This window comes from Crocodylus siamensis, chromosome 2 (assembly GCF_052110815.1).
Source record: "Crocodylus siamensis isolate JL-2025a chromosome 2, ASM5211081v1, whole genome shotgun sequence".
Lineage (NCBI taxonomy): Eukaryota > Metazoa > Chordata > Crocodylia > Crocodylidae > Crocodylus > Crocodylus siamensis.
The window spans coordinates 216725419-216744216 of NC_143396.1; the positions used below are offsets into that span (position 1 = coordinate 216725419).

General features: G+C 43.9%; 1 protein-coding gene across 1 annotated transcript in view; it reads left to right on the forward strand.

Annotated features, from left to right (window-relative positions):
* The window catches only part of HSD17B12 (hydroxysteroid 17-beta dehydrogenase 12), a 135614-nt gene that overhangs the window by 40991 nt on the left and 75825 nt on the right, over positions 1-18798 (forward strand). Inside the window, exons 2-3 of the mRNA XM_090032968.1 lie at positions 1144-1190; positions 1415-1490. Coding sequence (XP_089889094.1) covers positions 1144-1190; positions 1415-1490 — 123 coding nt within the window. The remainder of the gene's footprint in view (positions 1-1143; positions 1191-1414; positions 1491-18798) is intronic.

Genomic DNA, 18798 nt, shown 5'->3' on the forward strand with positions numbered 1-18798 from the left:
GCTTCAGAAGAGAACTTGTAGCTGCCCAGTCATGATGTTCAGCAATTCCTAAGAATTAGCTGTGCAAGATTTTATAGAATAAAAGCTGATTAGGGAATTGGACTAAGACTCCCGGTCCAGCTTGTTTAATACAGTAAGCTTTTGGGACTCGGGTACTAAGAATGTACTTTGTCATGGAGTTGAACGGGGGGGGGGAGAGCAGCTGCTCTTACGTAAATTTTAAGGGTAAAATTTAATTATCTAGACCAGGGACTCCCCAACTCTGGCATTCATATCCCTGGGAGTATACAAGACATCTTGGGGCATCTGCAGGACAATTCTGTAATGTCAGATTTAATTATAATTGGCATTTAAGGGGTTAAAAAGAGCACACGTATGCTGGTAGGTATGGAAGGGAGTATGTAATGAGAGAATTTGAGGGAGGGAGGTGGGGACAGTCCTCTAGGGAGGTAAGGGGTTGGGGTGGGGGCAGACACCAGGGGTAGGCAGGTAGAAGGCAAGTGGTAGAGGGACAAGGTACAGGGGCCAATACCCACTCCTCACAACAGTGGAGTGGAACATGAATTTATGATGACCTTCCATTTTACATATAGTAAATTGCAATGGTTTATAGTTTACATGTATGGAACCTAATTATTGGAGGTGGGTGTATATCACCTTGGATTCAGGTAAATATGGTAAATGGGAGTGCTAATCTAGTTCATAAAGAGATCATTAGGCAGCAGTACAATGATAGCTGCTGTTCAGTGGCAAAGAATTGCTGAAAGGGCACTGTAGAGTTCAACACCGAAATAAGTATTAAACTTGTACAGGCATTCATCAAACTCTTGATCCATTTCCACCCCCCCCCCCCCCCCCCCCCCCCCCCCCCCCCCCGCCAAACTTTCTCTAACAAGCTGGCTCCAAGCTCTTATTCCTCATACTTCCAAAGTTTCTTGCGCAGACGCAAGAAAAACAGATGCTTCTAATTCTTTTTTAATAAAAGCTTTAGAAAAACAAGAGTCATACACCACATACGGGGAATTTGATTTGAAGGGCTGTTTTGTCAGAAGTTCATTACTAGCCTGGTAATGACCACACCATTGCTGGATGTTGTCAAGGCAGCTAATGGGTTTTTTCTTCCTCCCTTTTTTTTTTTTTTAGTGGTCACAGGTGCCACAGATGGAATTGGAAAAGCCTATGCAGAAGAGGTAAGGCTTTTTTTCTTTAAAACTATACTTGAGTACAGATACAGACACATACAGATTATATTCACACAAGTGCACTAGCATAATGACATAGTAGTAGTAGTAGTAGTAGTTTTCCTGACTTCCTGTTCCTGGTCAATATATCCTGTATCATGTTTCCTGGTAACTTTTTAGTAACCTGGAATGTAGTTGTGATTTGGTTGACTTTGTATCTCTTTGATTTTCAGTTAGCAAGGTGTGGAATGAAAGTAGCTCTTGTCAGCAGATCTCAAGAAAAGCTGAATCAGGTTGCCAGTGAAATAAGTAAGTATTTAACTACCTTTTTTGACCAACTAAACTTTTATTTCAAGATAAATGTATCACAGCTAAAATGCAAATGTTCTTGGGCTCACTAATTCTACATGAATACAATTTTGTAAGTGTTAATTGCAATGTTAACATTTTACTTTTTTTTTTTTTTTCAGACAAATATAATTTTGGTCTTGCCTCAAGTGTCATTTGTTCATTACTTTGGTTAACTCCCTCCCCCTCCCCCCCCCCCCAAACAAAAAAAACAAAACCCTGTAATTGATCATCTTTTCAGAGTTACTGGGGGGGTGGGGTTAGTGAAACTGGGTATTAACTCCAGAATGAGGTGTTTAAAGCTGTTTTGTTTTTTTTCTCTCTTAAAATTCTAAAAGATGTTACTGAGTGGTATTTTTTTTAAGGATCTGACCACTACAGTACTTTTCCCTGTGAAAAGAACTAAGATTCCTGTGTAGTTTACCTAATTGCTATGAAGCCCACTAGAAAACTATTCATCTGATTTTCATTGGTAGTTTCTTATTACTTCAGCAGTTTTAACTTTTTAAGTCCAGTGATCCATGTGGGGCCAGTAGAATTCCATGAGATGGAATCCCTTGTTTCCGTGTGCTTTTCTTTAAGTGTAGGAAATCATTTGGTGCTTGACTAAAGTTGCTAAACTTGTGAGATACTTTTAAAACTTTAATTTAACAGAATAGACTGTGATGCAGCCTTAATTTGTTCCTTGTCTTTATGCCTTTGTACAACTCTTAATTGCACAACTTAGAATCTTTTTTCATTATATTCCTCCTTCTATCCTTACACAAGTTGGATAGTTCTTATTGAATTAAATGGCAGAGATGGATAAAATAAACCCAATCTCCTACCTTGTTTCCAACAGAAGTTGGAAAGTGTATAGTAAATGAGGTAAACTGCAGAAAGATCAGTTCTTAGTTAAGGCATACCATGATAGTGGGAACAAAATTATAGGCATACCCACTCTTTGAAACTCTAAAAATGGCCAAAGCACTCTAATATTGGCCTTGTGATGCCTTAAGTCTATACCTCATGCTAACATTTTGAAGCGCCTCTGTGTGTGAACTCTGGAGGGTGGTGGGACTTGTGAGTTTCCCAGTCTCCCAGTTCCAGGTTGCTTCAGTAGAGGAGCAATTGGGGCCTATATGTCCGTCTATGTGGAAATTATCCTTTTCTTTTTTTAATGCTTCATAGCGCATGTCCTAAATCTCTCCACCATGGAGGCATAGTATCTATAGCTGTCTATGCCAGAGGGGTTAGTGTAATAGTGGGTAAGTTGCAAGAACCAGACTAGTCCTAGCTTGTCCATGCAGATTATATTCTTTACATGCACCTGGGATGCATGTACAAAATCAGAACTTGTTTTTGAATAACAGGCCCTATTGGTACTGAATCTACTTTTAAATGACTTCTTGCTCCCCTGAGCTTAAGTCCTGTATTGTGTATTGTGTTCCTTTTCATCACCCTTGGCTGTAGGACCAGAACCCTGTAGCTTCCTCAAGTCTTGTGCAATCTGGCCTGGAAAAGACTGACCTGGCTGGCAGCTGCCCAGGAAACCAGGCAACATGTAGCTGCACAGTTGCCTGTCCCCTTCACAGCACTTACTCTTGTTTAAAGTGGGAATGGGGTATCTGCACTGAGAGTACAAAGCTCTGTTGCCTTCTTTTAGGTAGTTGGCTTAATCTACAGTCATTCTTGGTAGACAAGCAGCCACATCCTTCTCAAAAGCCCTTCACAGCTGGACTACCTTTTCTAGGAAGCGGTGGCAGCTCCTTCTGGCGGCTGCTGCCACAACTGGCCTTAGCCCCATGGTATTGGCAGGGCCCCCCACGCACAATCCTGAGCCCAGCCCAGCCCATGCCTGCTCCAGACTCAGCTTGGTGGAGCAGACCAGCTCTGGAACTTGCACTTGCATCCCTGACCCTGGCCTGCCCTGCACCTGCTCCAGACTCACTTGCCTACACTGAGCAGTGGGCAGCCAGGCAGCAGCTGTTGCTTGGTGCAGGGGAAAAGCAGCTCCCACCCCTTTGCTCCTGTTTGGTCTTCCTTGCTGCACCTGCCCTGAGCCCATGCCTGGGCTGCCCTGTGGCTACTCTCTGCTGCTCCGCTGGGTGGCTTTGAAGTGGCAGTGAGGGTGGCAGAAAGGAGTTGCATGGCAGCCTGGGCACAAGCTCTGGGCCGCCACAGCAAGAAAGGCCCAGTAGCATCAAGGGAGAGTGGCCACTCTCTTCCCTCACACCAGTCAGCAGCTTCTGCTTGGTGTGGGTGGGCAGTCTGGAGCAGGTGCGGGATGGGTTGGGGCTGTACACATGGGTTCTAGCTGGTCTGCTCTTGCCAGTGTGAGTCTGGAGGGGATGCGGGGAAAGCAGGGGCCATGTGCTGTTGGCAGTGGCAGGGAGGAGCTGCAGGGTGTGTGGGGTCTGGGTTCTTGTGGGGGAAAGAGGTGTGGAGGGGGGTGCTGTCCAGCCTGTGGCAGCTTCCCAGAACTGCCTGTGTGGCCAACGGACCCAGATAGCCTAGGGCAGTGACAGGGAGTTAAGCAAAAGCTAACTCCTTGGGAAGAAACCTAAGAAAGTTGGACATCATCTTCAACACTGTTCAGATTAGAGTAGTAAAATGGTCCATTGCTACTTCCTGAAAACAAATTCCTGGGGAACAGAGCTTCCAATATTAGGAAGCGGATCCTTAAAGATCAGCTAGAGAAGCTTGAAAATCCATATTACATTGGAGTAGTATATGGTTTAAGTGGCACTTGGTGTACTTTATACTATATAAGTCTGACGTGACTGAGGGGGTCTTGGCCTTGTGTCCCAGCTCCAAAGAAGAAATTCCTAAAATTCCTTTTTGCTCTTGGAGACAGCAGTTTAAGTACTACCCACAGCAAAAATCCTTGAAACCCTGGGGAAGGAGGAATATGGGAAACCCTCTTGGCTACCTACAACCTTGGTGTTTCCGGAATAATATCAGTTTGTTGTAATCTGGCTTTTTCTTTTGCCAGCATATTGTAGTCAAAAATATTTATGCAGAGGTAATTTCTTGATCTTATTGATCACATAATCATCAGCTGGAGGCCACCTTATGCATTTCCTTTTTTGGGAGGGGGGAGGGGACTGAGACAAAAGTCCAAAGCTTTCTTGCCTTATTTGGGGATTTAACATGGAAATGTGCTCATGAAAGCCATGATAATAGAATACATCACCAGGCCAAAAGAGACCCAACTATTCTCCTGTCAAAGTTGTGACAGTTGTACTTTGTCATCACATGACCCCAGTAGCCCTACATCTCCCTTCTTCAGAGCACAGTGAGAGACTATTTGGGCAGAAACATTTAAGAAAGCCTCAAGTAGTTCTGAAAGACTTCTCCAGGGTGTCCTTCTGGCAGTGAGGGTACCTTCAAGTGGACCTGCTTGCCAGCTTCACAGGAGGCTAATCTCAGCTTCCTATCTGTATTTTATCTCTTAGGTGTACAGCACACTACAGGATCAATCTCAGAAAGGGTCATTCTCAAGTCTTGCACAAAACTTCTGGTTTTAAGATGGGTTCTGACTTAACCTCCCTGCTTTCTTTTTTTAAGCTGCAGTCAACTAACATGTCACAGGTTAGACTCTTTTTGCACTAGTTTTTCCAGATAAACTCATTTAGAGAGAACCATGTACATCTTATCTTCAGTAAATGCCACAAAATCAAAGGCATTTTAAGAGGCAGCCAGATCTGATACTCACAAGAATTTGATCTGCTAGGTTTTGGCCAAGCTTTTTTTTTCCTTCTGGAGAGGGGTGCTTATTCCACTCCAAGCTCATGTAGTCTTTGTAACCTGCCTGACTAAAGTTGGCAAACACCTGAACAAGGCAAAAGTCTTGGAGAGAGTGAGTTCAGGTTGGAGTTTAAGCCACAACTTGCTTCTCATTATTTACTGATGTAAGATTCAGGCTTTTTTCTTCAAGCAGACCTTTACTTCTCTGCTGCCTCCTCTAGGGGTAACTGGTTGGTTCACTGATTTTTTTTTTTTTTTTTTTTTTTTTTTTTTTTTTCTTTTGTAACTTTTTTCATTTGTAATGTGCACAGATTATCACTTGAATGAGTAACAGCTACTTGGTTTACAGTAACTGTGATTCTTAAAAATGTGTTGCTGATGCAGATTCTGTACTCTGGCTTTCGTTGCCACTGATAGGAACCCACCAGTAGTATTGCTATTGGCAATGGACCTGATTCTGGATTGCCTTCTATCTGAAAGGAGCACAAGGGCATGCCCCCATTTGATGTTACTACCCACAGGCATCTGATCTTGTACCCTGTAGGTGTATACCACACTGCATGAATCTGTGGGTGGTGTATGTCCATGACACAATTGGTATGATGTATGTACTCATTCCTTTTGCACAAGTAGATTCTGGTAACATACTTTTTTCTGAATACTGATCTTGAACCACAGGGGCCTGATTTTAAAGAAGTTCTCTGAACTCCGAACTAACTGCAGTTAATAAGAGTTATATTATGAACATGTAAACTCTTTAAAAAGCCTTTGGTGTATGAGACCACTACATTTCTTAAGTTGAGTGCCCAAAATTAGTGGGCACTTACCATTTTGGACCTAGGATCCTTTCCTTCAGTTCCCTGTTGTTTAAAATAGGTTGTTGTAAAGCTGAGTGTGTGGAAATATCAAGGGACTACAGTGTTTGACAAATGAAAAAGCAAAATTCATGTAATACAGAATTATGGTATGGGGTGTAAGGTGCATATTGAATGAAGATAAGATAATATTGCATAATTATTCAGAGAATGTAGCACATTGCGTGCATTGAATGAGCCCTTTGGAAAAAGTGATACTGTAAAGGTTTGGTTTTTGTTTAGTTTTTTTTAATGAAGTTTAACTTTATTATGAACCTGGAATGTCTCACATCTCTCAACAGGCTTCTTAAATAGATGCACAGTATATTATGTATTGAACTATGAACTATAGTACCTATTGTGGTGTTAAACATGTCTTAACAAGCTTATGAGAGGGAGGTAGGAAGAAAATGTCATCTTCTGTCACTAGTTACAGCCTTTCTAGACTTCAGGCATATATTTCTGCATAGACTTGAGGCACCTTTCAGAAAATGCTTGCTTAGTTTTAAGTTCTTTTTTGATTTATAGAAAAATAGAGTAGCTTATGGATACAGCTGTGGATTTCTATTTGAAATTGCTGGGTTTATCTTGTGAATCACTTTTGTAAACCTAGAATTGTGTGGAATACTGTGACACCCCTGAAAGGATCTCAAGGCACCCCATGATGTGGCACCCTGGTTTAGAATTGCTGATCTAAATTGCTGATCGGTGTCTACAGCTTCAGAAATAATACAGCAGGGCAGTGAATATTCCAGAAGAAACTTTATATACTACATTACATTGCATGTGTAATGCTATAATGCATACCAAGTTACATGCATAGTACCAGATGTGTTGGTCCAAGTTTGACTTTTTAAAGCAAAAGCTTGAATGACTACATGTTGCCATTGGGAACATTGTGAATGGACATGAGAGGTACTGAGTTATGGTGACTCATCTCCTGGGGGTTGAAATACCAAGAAACTAGTGAAAACAAGTCAAACAGGCAAAACCATTTTTTGGGAGTTTTACCTTCAGGGCTGTTGTCAAAAGAAGAGTTTGGTATCAGTACACATTTCTAGCTGGTGGCTTCCTTTTGGGCAGGCTGGGGTGAGTGCTGCATGATATTAAATGAGGCAGGAAGAAAGGGGCCATTTAAAAGGTAGAGTGTGGTAGAGTACAGTACTTCATGGTTCAATTTGTTCTCTCAGTGGATGATAACCCTCTGAGTTTTTGATTCTTTACAGGTTTCTTTTGGCACTACATAGACCCAGTTTGAACAATCTCTTATGAGAATTCATTCTGTCTAGCAACGAATTCAAGTTAACAAGGTTTTGTCAACCTGTACTCAAGGAACAGCATGACTGGAACAACAAATGTTTCTTTACTGCTAATACTGAATGTAATATTGAAAGGAAAATACCAAATCTTTTTCAGGAGTTTATTCTTCCAGAAAGTAGAATCTTTTGTTTCTTGGTTACTTTTAATTGCATAAGCAAGTTAACTTTAATCCTTTGCTTCAGGATTCTAGTAAACCATTCTTTACCACAGCCAGGTTTGCCACAACCTAAACGTAATCTTTGTTTTGATTACAACTTCCACGAGGGTCCTGAACTCACTTTTACATCCTTTGTGTAACTGTTAAACAGCAGAAACTTCTTGACCTGGATCTCAAATGTTCCTTATAGCAGCTAGATCTTGATAGCCCAGGTTTTTGTTGCAGGGTTTGGATTTGCTGTCTCAAGACATGATCACCCAGATGGCTAACTTTTTTTGTTTCATTTTTACATGAGAAACAGTAAGGTACTAGTCCACTTCTCCTGTGTTTTACAGGAAAAAAATCTGGGTCCTGCTGCTAGTATCAAGCACTTCTTCACTATTCACTGGACAAGCAGGCTCCTGTCTTAACTCTTTCTGGTTGCTCAAGTGACAAAATTCCTTAAGAGGAGGAAATTTGACACACTGTCTTCATGACAAGGCTTTTGGTGAACTTGCAGACCCATCACGTTGCCCTGACCGTAGTTCCTGGTTTTGTTTTGTTTGTGTGTGTTTGTTTTTAATTTGTCCCTAGGTCATTCCTGAATCCAACTCCTGACCTTAATGTGATCTCTGCTGCTTGGCTTGGGCTTCATGAACCTAGACTGATTTGCAGCTTCCTGATTCGGGTCCCTTGACATTTTGCTAGTTCTGAAGAACACCTGTAGTTGGGTGGAAACAAGGAGCTCTTCAACTAGAAATGGAGGATTTTAGGAGGACCTTGGTATGCTTATAGGTAACAGCTGACTGCCTGTGAAAGGCCAGTGTGTTCCTAGGGTGCATCCAGAAAATTATTTCCAATAGAAGTAGGGAAGCATCTCTTCCATCCCCTGTATACAATTTACTCATCTTCAAAAAGACCAACTCAAACTGACATGGGTACAGGAAGAAGATCTAGGATGCTCAAGAAAATGATCAGTCCTTCAGTTATTTCCTTGTGTTAGAGCTTTGTCTGTCTGGAAAACCAAGGCTGAAAGAAGATATGACTGTGTGTTGCTTATAAAATGCATCATGGTAAATACTAAGTCAGTAAAAGCTGTTAAGCTTAAGGAGAACACTAACACAGGAACAAATAGGTATTATCTGACCACAAATAAATAAATCTGGCTGGAAGTGGAAAATCTTCCTAAATATTAGAGCAGTGGAGTTAATAAACAGCTTTCAGTTGGAGTACTGAGGGTAAAAAACAAAAAAAAAAAACCCGAACAGGGGTGGGGGGGGGAATGGGACCAAACCTATTGCTGCTAATATGGAGCTTGATTTTTTGTTTTGTTTTGTTTTTTTTACATAAAAAAAGATTCCCCTTCTTCCATAAATTTTAAGGTACCATCAAAGGAGAGGACTGAATTTCATGATGTCAAAAGTCCCTTCCAGTCCTGTACACAATTGTGAAACATGCTAGTATTAATAGCACAATACCATACTGTTTGGCCTGGTGAGGTCAACTAGGCTTTGTAAATCTAATGGTGGAAAACTTGTTAATTTTGAAGATTTCCAAACTAGATTGGACAAGGCAGTCCAAGAGCAGGGGGCAGCAATCTTCGTTCAGCAAACTGAAATCAAAAAGGTTTTTTCATGACTTGGATCTCTGGGATTTCACAGGCCTGCTTACGTATGTAGACTTCAGCCTGTTGTCAGCATTTAGTGAGTGAAGCCCATATTATTCCCACCAGCCCTGCCAAGTCGGATCGCTATATAAAATTTTAATAATAAACCTCTCCAGAAGAATCGCTTTGATAAATAACATTTGTTTCTCAGGGATAAATTGGTGATAAGCAGCACAATTAATCCTAGTTTCTTCTTATCTTGCACAGGTATTATCCAAATGTACTATTCTGAATTTTAATAACTTCATGGAAGAGAAGACACAGATTTTTTTTTTTCTTGCATTGCTGCTGCAAAAATCTTTTAAATAAAACATCTTGTACATATGATTGAAAAGGCATTAAAGTGCAAAGTGAAACACCAAAATACAGTTAACATTTGTTTAAAGATTGTGCTTATATTGCATCCTCCTCTAAAGCCTGTGCAGCGTTCCTATTGCTTAGGTGGAAGTCCATTGAATTGTATATATGCTATACAATGCACTTACTTACAGATAAGTGTGACTGGGCAGGCAGCTGCCATTTAGTAAAGCTAAAAATAATATCCAAAGACTGAGGAAACAGTTTCTTTTGACAGAAGTCTAAAGGGACCACCTTACTTCAGAACTTTATGACCAGAATTCAGTAGTTTATTAAAACGGTTCAAATCTGTAGACATTGGACATTTTATAATTGGCCTTTATTTGTCAAACACGAGATGTGTGGTCAGTGTTTCTCTTCAGTTTATTCTATCAAGGAGGGATGTGGACAAGCCCTGGGGGAGAAGTGGTGAGGGGGCTCAGTTCCAAGAGTTGGGGGGGCTTGATGAGGATGGACTGCTAAAAGCCTTACCCAAACGGTCCTTGGTTCCGCTGCTGCTATACATGTCTTTCAAGCAAACATTAAGGTACAATTCTATCACTTAACATTATTACAGAATGTGATTACACAGTAGCATAATTAGGGGTGGGTGAAAGGAGCCCCAGATGCCAACTGAGGGGTGCCAGAACTTGTCCATCACCTCCTGAAGTCCATGCCTCCAGTGAGAGCAGCTTTGTGGTGTTACTCTTGCAGCAGGGATGGGCAGACCACACAGGGCGGTGGCAGCAGCAGCCAGGGACTCTTTTTTGGGGAGTCTTAACTGGAATAAGTAAGACTCCTGCACTGTCTCCCCTGTTCTTTGAAACATACCTCTTCAACCAGTTTCCCACAGGGCTTGCCCAGGGTGCAAACACTGCTTGTTAAAAGTCTGACTAAAGAAAATGGTCCCGTTTTAATTCCAGCAGGACTATCTAATAAAATACTACTTGACATGAGTGAAGGCAAGAGCAGTCTGTTATCATGAAAGGAAGCTAGGTCCTTTTAAATAGCTCTAATCCTAGAACACCCTGTCATAGGATAGGATGGTTATTTGGTGCAGTATCTCCTGGTAGTGCATGTTTGGTACCAAATGTATTGAAATCACTTTACATTAAACGTATATTTGTATTTTATATAAAACATGTAAAATATATTGGTAGAATGATGCTTTCTCTTAGTGTGTGAAGCATGCATTCTTGATATCTTCACTTGAGTCTTTTTTTTTTTTTTTTTGTTTTTTTGTTTTTTTTCTCCAATAAAAAAAAAAAGCAAGCGTGTAAATGTGTTTGCTCAGAAACTATGTAAGCAGTGAGGTGCTTTTGACTGCTTTTGTTGGACTAGCTGTATACATGTGATAAGGGTGTATGATAGTCCTGGAGATTTGAAGGCTGACAGTGATCCATCTGTCCAAAAGATTGGTGAACCACTGTTGTAGAGCTTCTAGAACTTGCAAACTATTTCTTGGTTTTAAACTCCCAAAACTTACTTGGAAGTGTTAATCAGAAACATAGGAGTGACAAGAACTTCCAGGTCATGGAATTTGGTCCCCTGCTGTCGCAAGATATCTCCTCAGTTGCATTTCATGGTGTTCAGACCTCACTTGATATCCAGCCTGATTTCCCCAAGATGTTCCTGGAAGGCTGTGCAGAATATCTTTGATTAGGCACCTTGGAATTTCCAACGTAAGTTTTTTGGGGGTCTGCTGATACGATAGATAATGATTAATGAACTGTATCGGTGAATGCCCATCCGATTAACTGATTATTTAGTAATAGTGCAAGGCATTTTAAACTGCTGACATACATCAACCCTTTTTGTTTTTGTTTTTGCATTTTGCATGTATGCATGCACTTGCACCTTCTGCCTGCTCTGGCCCTCCTGAGGAAGGCAGTGACTGTCTTATACCCACACACCTTGCCCACGGCTCCCACCTACAGACTGTGCTGCTGTCCCTGGTAGGTGTGATGGACTTTTTCGTGGACAGCAGTGCTGGGCACCTTTGGAGCCCCAGGACATGCTGCTGCCTTGGCACTGGTAGGCTCTGCACAGCTGAGCTCCCACAGTCTCTAGGGAGAAGCTGCTTTTGCAAATGTGCCCAGTAAAGTGCAGTGTCCCTTGCACATGGCTTTACCCCACCCCCATGCAGCCCACCATCTCTGCAGGAGCCCTGGTACTCTGGCTCTTGCTGTGAATGCAGCGTTGCCATAGCAGTGATGGTGGCAGGAGCCAGTAATTAGGGGTGCACCAATTTAAAAAAAAATAAAAAAAATTTGGCCAATACTAATGGTCAGTTTTATTAACTAGCCATATTGGCTGATGCTGATCTGATTGCCAGTATGCAACCTGGCAACTTGGAGAGCAGTGTCTGGCCAGTATGTCTGTGGGGGATGGGGGAGGGGTGCAAGGGAAGGAAGCAGTGTGGTGGGGGGGAGCAGATTGAGGTCCCCACAGTGAGGGAGGAAGTAGGCATGGGGCAGGCAAGATGGAGCTGCAGGTGGCTCATCCAGGGGGTTTGATTCCTGCTGCTGTGCACACCCTGGGGGAGGCATGGGGCTTATGTGCCCACCGAGCTTGTGTACAGGGTGAGTGCAGGTTGCCTGCAGGCTGGGAGCTGTGCTGGCCTCTTCCCAGCAGGGGCTGTGCTCGGGGCAGGCAGCGGTGGTGCTGAGAGGGAGGCTATAGGGTGGGCTACAGTCACCCCAAAACTTGATGTATTGCCCCTTTCCAGCACTGCCGACCCTTGCCCTGTGCACAAATCTGGGGTGGCACATACCCCGCATGCCTCACCCAGGAATACATGCAAGGTGGGAAGCTGCCTTCCTTCCCATGCCACCTGAATGAACTGCCCCTGGTACTCCCCCATGTCTCAGCCTGGGTGGGCAGTGCCTACCCCTGTCCTGCCTCACACGGTGAGGGAGGATCTGCCACCTCCCCCAGACTAACCAGCTAGACTCTGGTCTCCAAACTACTGGACTGCATTCCTGGCCATATGCATGCTGCACTTACCAGTGATGTTATTGGCCACATCAGCCAAAAAAAGCCGATTTGCCAGTAATGTCTATTTTTCCTTTTTTATCAATGCTTATACAATATGGACCAATCAGTGCACCTCTACCAGTAACAGAACCTTTGTTGCTGAGCATGGCACCTTGTGCCCGCTCCCTCTCCCTCTCCCACTCCCACTGTTTGCCATGACCTGTAATCTGCCACAGGCTTGGGCTGGTAGCAGGGTTCAGCAACTGGACTATGCTTGCCAGCATGCTGTAGGGACATGGCCATGATTATTTGCTACAATGAACAGGAAAAGCCAATTGCTGATAATGTAACTTCTCTTGCTGGTGCTGTTCAATACCCAACTAATATATTGATGCACCCCTAGTTTATGTACAAAGTGTACCTATTTATTCTTGTTACTGCATCATGCTTTAGCTTAAATACATGTGCATGTATTCACTACTAATAGTCTGACAGACCAACATGTCTAACTACCTCTCTCCCCTGCTCTAGAATGTTCCTTTTTTAAACTCATCTTTCTGGTTATCTGAATGACTTGTCCTGACTGAGTCCACTTTTGAAAGCCCATGAGTGCCACACAGGAAAGACTTTTTCCGAATAGTAGGCGCGAGGGCACTCTGACACTGTTCTTTAACCAAGATCCAAAAGGATAGAGCTGGCCTCTGTCATGTAGTTTTGCCTCATTACAGGTGCAAAGAGAATTTTCTCCACTATCAATGTCCCTTGCTATTTAGTTATTAATTTAGTGCCTGTTATAATTAGTAATTAGTTTAGTTTTTAATTAATTTGTGTCCAGTGCCATACCAAGTATACATACTTTATAGGTAACTGCAGAGCTGTTCCTAGGGGATACAAATTGGGGGTGACTGCCTTGGGCCCCACACTTTGGGGTGCCCTGAAGAGTGGGGCAGGGCAGTGGCGGCTTGTCCAGCTGCTTGCTTAACCCTCCTCCCCCTTGTTGCCAATGGCGGCAGTTGCTTCTTTGGGTCTGGGACCCGTGGGATCAGAGCGGGGGTGGGGCCCCATATGGGCTGATTTGGCCCAGGCCCTGCACCCTACTCCAGTCAGCTCTGGGTAGCTAGGTTTCCTTTTTTCCTAGTTTTTCCCCTTTTTTCCATTCCAGGGAGCATAGCAATCATGATGCATGCTGGGCTATCAAGTTTTAAAATGCATCCTTGTGACTTTGTCTATTCTTGATGAGCGTTTTCTGTGCCTCATCTGCTTTGTCATGCCGTATGCATTACTCCTTGAATTACTGACCAATTATGTTTTGCTACTTTGTGTCAGTTTTTTCATGGTTCTGGGTAGCTTCTCTATAGGCTCAGCACTCTCACTTTTTTTTTTTTTTTTTTTTTGGATGCCTTAAGGTATTACTGAACCCCCAGGTACTCAGTCTTATTGGGCCAGCCCTGGGATCTTCTCGCCTAAAAACCTAGCACACCTGATGGAGCATCTCCTGCCCAAGGCCGAGGAAAAAGTGGTTTTTCTCTGCTTACTGTGCCATACACTGAAGAAATGAGGCAGAAGAACCTGGGACCAACCGTGTCCAGGGATGATTGTGTCAGATATTAAGAGATCAGGGTCACAGAAGACTTGCTCCACTTGATGTCTTCTCCGTGGCTTCCTTTTATGTATACTAACCTGATGCTACTGGTCAATAGTATTCGAGGAGAGTGACCAACCCCATAAAGAGCCAGATTTCACCCAGAAAAGAAGAGCCTCTCCAGGTTCTTCACCTAATTCACCATCAGCTATCAGAGGGTAAAATTTGATAGTGTGAATGACTGTTGCTCACCAGACTAAGAACACCCAGCATTGTTTTAAATATTCCTCTGGTCTTCTCTGAACAAGATCATCAACCCTTCAGGTTCTGGCCAAAGGGGACGGATGTTCTAATCAGCAACCTAAGAATTGAAGGGAAACTGGGTCACAGTGACCATGAGTTAGTTTACTTTCACTATCCATTGCAAAGCTGGCAAGTCAGCCATCAATGCAGTAGTCCTTGACTTTAGGAAACCTGACTCTTTCATAAGTTCAGGAGGCTTGTTCTTGAGGCCCTGAGAGGCCATGATTTCACAGGAAGGGGAGTTCATGATGAGTGGTTGCTCCTTAAGGAAGTGATCCTAGAAGCACAAGGGGAGTCCATCCCCACCCATAGGAAAGGAGGTAAAAGGGCTCAACAGGGAACTCCATGGATCACCTATCTCTAAAAAAGAGAGACGTATAATGGATGGAGGACAGGAAATGCTGTGAAGGAGGAGTATACTGCACTGGCCTGCACCTGCAGGGAGTGGAGTAGAAAAGCCAAGGCTGCAGCTGAACTCCATATGGCTACACTAATCAAGGACAACAAAAAGCTCTTCAGATATGTGGGGAGTTGAAAGAAAAACAAGGGCAACATTGGACCCCTGCTAAACCAACTGGGGCAGCTGACTACAAATACCCAGGAAAAAGCCAATCTGATTAGTTTGTGTTGGTTTTTCAGGGACCACCCTGCCTAACAATGTGGGATGACCAGGGTGAAGATGAATATATGCCCACCGTTCGTGAGCATGTTAAGAAGTGGGACTCCCATAAATCAGCTGGTCTGGATAAGTTGCACCCAAGAGTGCTAAAGGAACTGGTAGACATCATCTCTCAGCCAGTGGCAAGGATATTTGAGAACTCATGGTACTCGGGCAAAATACCTGAAGATTGGAAGAAGGCCAATGTGATGTCCATCTTTTAAGAAAGGGATGAAAGAAGACCTGGGAAAGTACAGGCCAGACAGTTTGACTTCAATCCCTGGGAAGATTTTGGGGGAAAAAAAAAAATCAAAAACTGTTCCTGATAGGTTAACAGAAGGCAACATTCTGAGGGATAGCCAGCATGGGTTTGTTCCAGGTAGGTCTCATTTGACCAATCTCACTTCCTTCTGTGACGAGGTGATGCATCACCTGGACAAAAGGGAAGAGGTTGATGTCCTATATTTGGAGTTTATGGGACACCAGGTCAAAGGCTTTTTTTAATGTCCTCACAGAAAAATTGGGCAACTGTGGCCTTGACTACTCCAGTCTCATGGCTGGAGGGCTGGCTTCAGGGTTGGTCCCAGAGAGTGGTAGCTGATGGAACCAAATCAACATGGCACTTGGTGACTAGTGGTGTCCCCCAATGCTTTGTTCTTGGACCTGTACTCTTTAATGTCTTCATAAACGATCTGGATGCTGGTATCAAAAGCAGACTGGCAAAGTTCCCTGATGACATCTAACTTTGGGGCAGAGTCTCCACACTGAGGATAGGCTGGTGATCCAGGCTGATCCCAATAGCCTTGCAAGGTGGGCAGATGAAAACCTGATAACATTCAATACGGAGAAATGCGAGGTGCTCCACCTTGGGAATAAAAACCTGCATCACACTTAGTTTCAGCAATGTTACACCATGACTGAAAGTGACTTGGGGGTCATGATTGACCACAAGATGAATATGAGCCACCAGTGCAGTACTGTAGCTGGCAAAGTGAACAAAACTCTGGCTTGCATCAACCGATGCATCTTGAGCAAGACCCAGGACGTCATCCTCCTGCTGTACTCGACCTTGGTGAGGCTGCAGCTGGAGTACTGCATCCAGTTCTGAGCTCCACAATTTAGGAAGGATGTGGAGAAGCTTGGGAGAGTCCAGAGGAAAGCCGTGCACATGATCAGAGGTTATGAACAGAACTTACGAAGAGAGGCTGCGAGCTATGGGACTCTTCAGCATGGAGAAGCACAGGCTCAGGAGTGACTTGGTGGCAGCCTATAAGTACATTTTTAAGGGGTGTGCATCAGGATCTGGGGGAAATACCTGTTCACCAGAATACCCCAGGGGATGGCAAGGTCCAGTGGTCACAAACTTCTGCAAGACTGTTTTAGGCTAGACATAAGGAAAAACTTCCTTACTGTCTGAGCCCTCAAGGCCTGGAACAGACTCCCCCCGAAGTGATGCAAGCACCTACTCTGGACACTTTCAAGAAACAGTTGGACACTTGTCTTGCTGGGTTCCTTTGACCCTTGCTGACTTCCTGCCCCTTGGGCAGGGAGCTGGGCCCAATGATCTTACAAGGTCCCTTCCAGCTCTAATGTCTAGGGAAATATATTTCCATAGACATTAATCTTGTCATTATGGGGTAAATCACGTCTGCTTTCATTCTAGCTAGCAAAAGAACTTGGGAGTAGCAGTGTTGGGAATGGGGCAAAGGATACTTTTATCAATGTCCTATTCATGCATGCCTTTATTGTACAAGCAGCTGAGGACTGATCAGTGTGCAATAGTCCCCCAGATTCCCCCATCATGAGAAGAGGATCTATTCTTTCCCCTCTTTAAGAGGATCTGTTTAACTGGAAGGTCTGTTAGATGCTTACAAATGAGTAGCTATCAAATTTATTGGAACCAGCTGTCTAGTCTGGTGGGTGGTTTCATTTCCTCTTGAAGTGATCTGTCCGTGTCTGAAGCCCAAACATTTCTGTAGGTATCTAACATGGCAATGAGAACTGAGCATGGCCATCTACTGAAAAGATTCTGGTGCCAGGCATCTGTGGGTGAAGTTAAACATTTAATATGCCACAGATTTAGTATGGTTTAAGTGTAATTGGTGTTAAAATTGGGATGTGCTGTGAGCAATCGCATGCTTAAGGGCTAACAGCATTTCTTGCCATTAGTGGGCTCCTAATCAGGGATGTGGCTATAAATGAGGATACCTGGGCTCTATCCTGGCTGGGGGGAGGGGGACAGTGCTGGAAGCAGTGCATCCTTGGATGTATAGGTGACTTGTAGGGGGAGGCATGGTGGGGGCATGTGCCCTCCTGCCTCATGCCAGCTTTTGGCCTCACCAAGGCCAGCTTTTGTGGGCAGTTGCCGCTTGCCTGCCCCCTCCCCCCCCCCCCCCCCCCCCCCCCAAACACTGGCTTCTGTGGCTACCCGCAATTTCTTCCCCCCACCGCCAACATCACGGCCGGGGGCGGTTCCTGCTTGCCACCAATGGGGGGGGGGGGGCCCACAATTTATGGGCAGCAGCAGTCTCAGGAGGCACCAGTTGTTCATGCTTGGATCCTGGAAAACTGAAAATGGTTTGTTTTATCTCCATGGATCAGACTGAAGTTATCCTAACAAGCTAAATAGCACAGCCCAGAATTAATCCTCACCTGAGGTGGCTAGTAACTTCTGAGACATTCAGAGAGCACTTAGCACGAGTTAAAACATAAGTGTCTACATGTTAAAGTTCAATAAATGCCCTTGGTATGTCTAAGTTGTGTGGTACTCAACCTTTTGCCCAGCGGTCCAGATCAGCAATGCCCAGTCTGGCTGTGGATCAGATCTGGCATGTGGGGTGGGTGCAGTGGAGCTCAATTTGGCCATGCAGAGGAGGATGAGGGGGTAGCTTGGCTGTGGAGAAAGAAGGGATCCTGGCCCAACCTGACCCACATATCTGGAAGAAGACGTGGCCTAGCCCAGCCCCAATTCAGCTGTGCAGGGAGGGAGAAGGGGTGTGGCCCAGCTGTCATCTGGTTTAGGGGGTGGAAAGGTATGTCACTTAACCCTGATCTGGCTGAGGGAGGTAGGAGTGGAGGAGGAAGTGCAAGGCTTGCCCTGGCCCCAATCTGGCTGTGCAGGGCTCAGGGAAGAATGATGGTATTAATTGCAACTGCACTCCTGCCACCAAATTTCCCAAATCGTGGGGAGCTCCACAAGCCTGATTTTTGTCCTACCACACCTGACACCTAAAGAGAGGGAGAGTCCAGACTTGGAAACAGCAGCCTTTTCTGATGCCTTCTTACAACAGCAACAAATTTAATGAAACTTTCTGCGGAAGAGGCAGATATTTCACACACATTTGTTTTCTCTACTACTTTCTCAGCTGCCCCACAACTTGAGGTGATGAGCAGAATAAATTTGCCATTATCAGATGTCTAAGGAGTACATAAAGATCCTCCTGTACTCCCTTATTTGGTTTGTTTCAGTAAGCGTTGCCAGGCATAGCTTGGGACCCGTTGATATTCCAGATCCTAATCAAGGAATCTTCCATCTCATTTCAAGCCCCCTCTTTGCTCCTCTTCAAGTCCTTTCTCATAAGAAAAAATTGAAGTGAAAGATAAATGCCTTTCTACACCTGACAGTGGTTGGAGCCAGTCTCTCAAGAGTTGGGAGAATCAGATTTTTAATTTTTACTATTTAATCACAAAGGAATTTGAAGCTGAATCC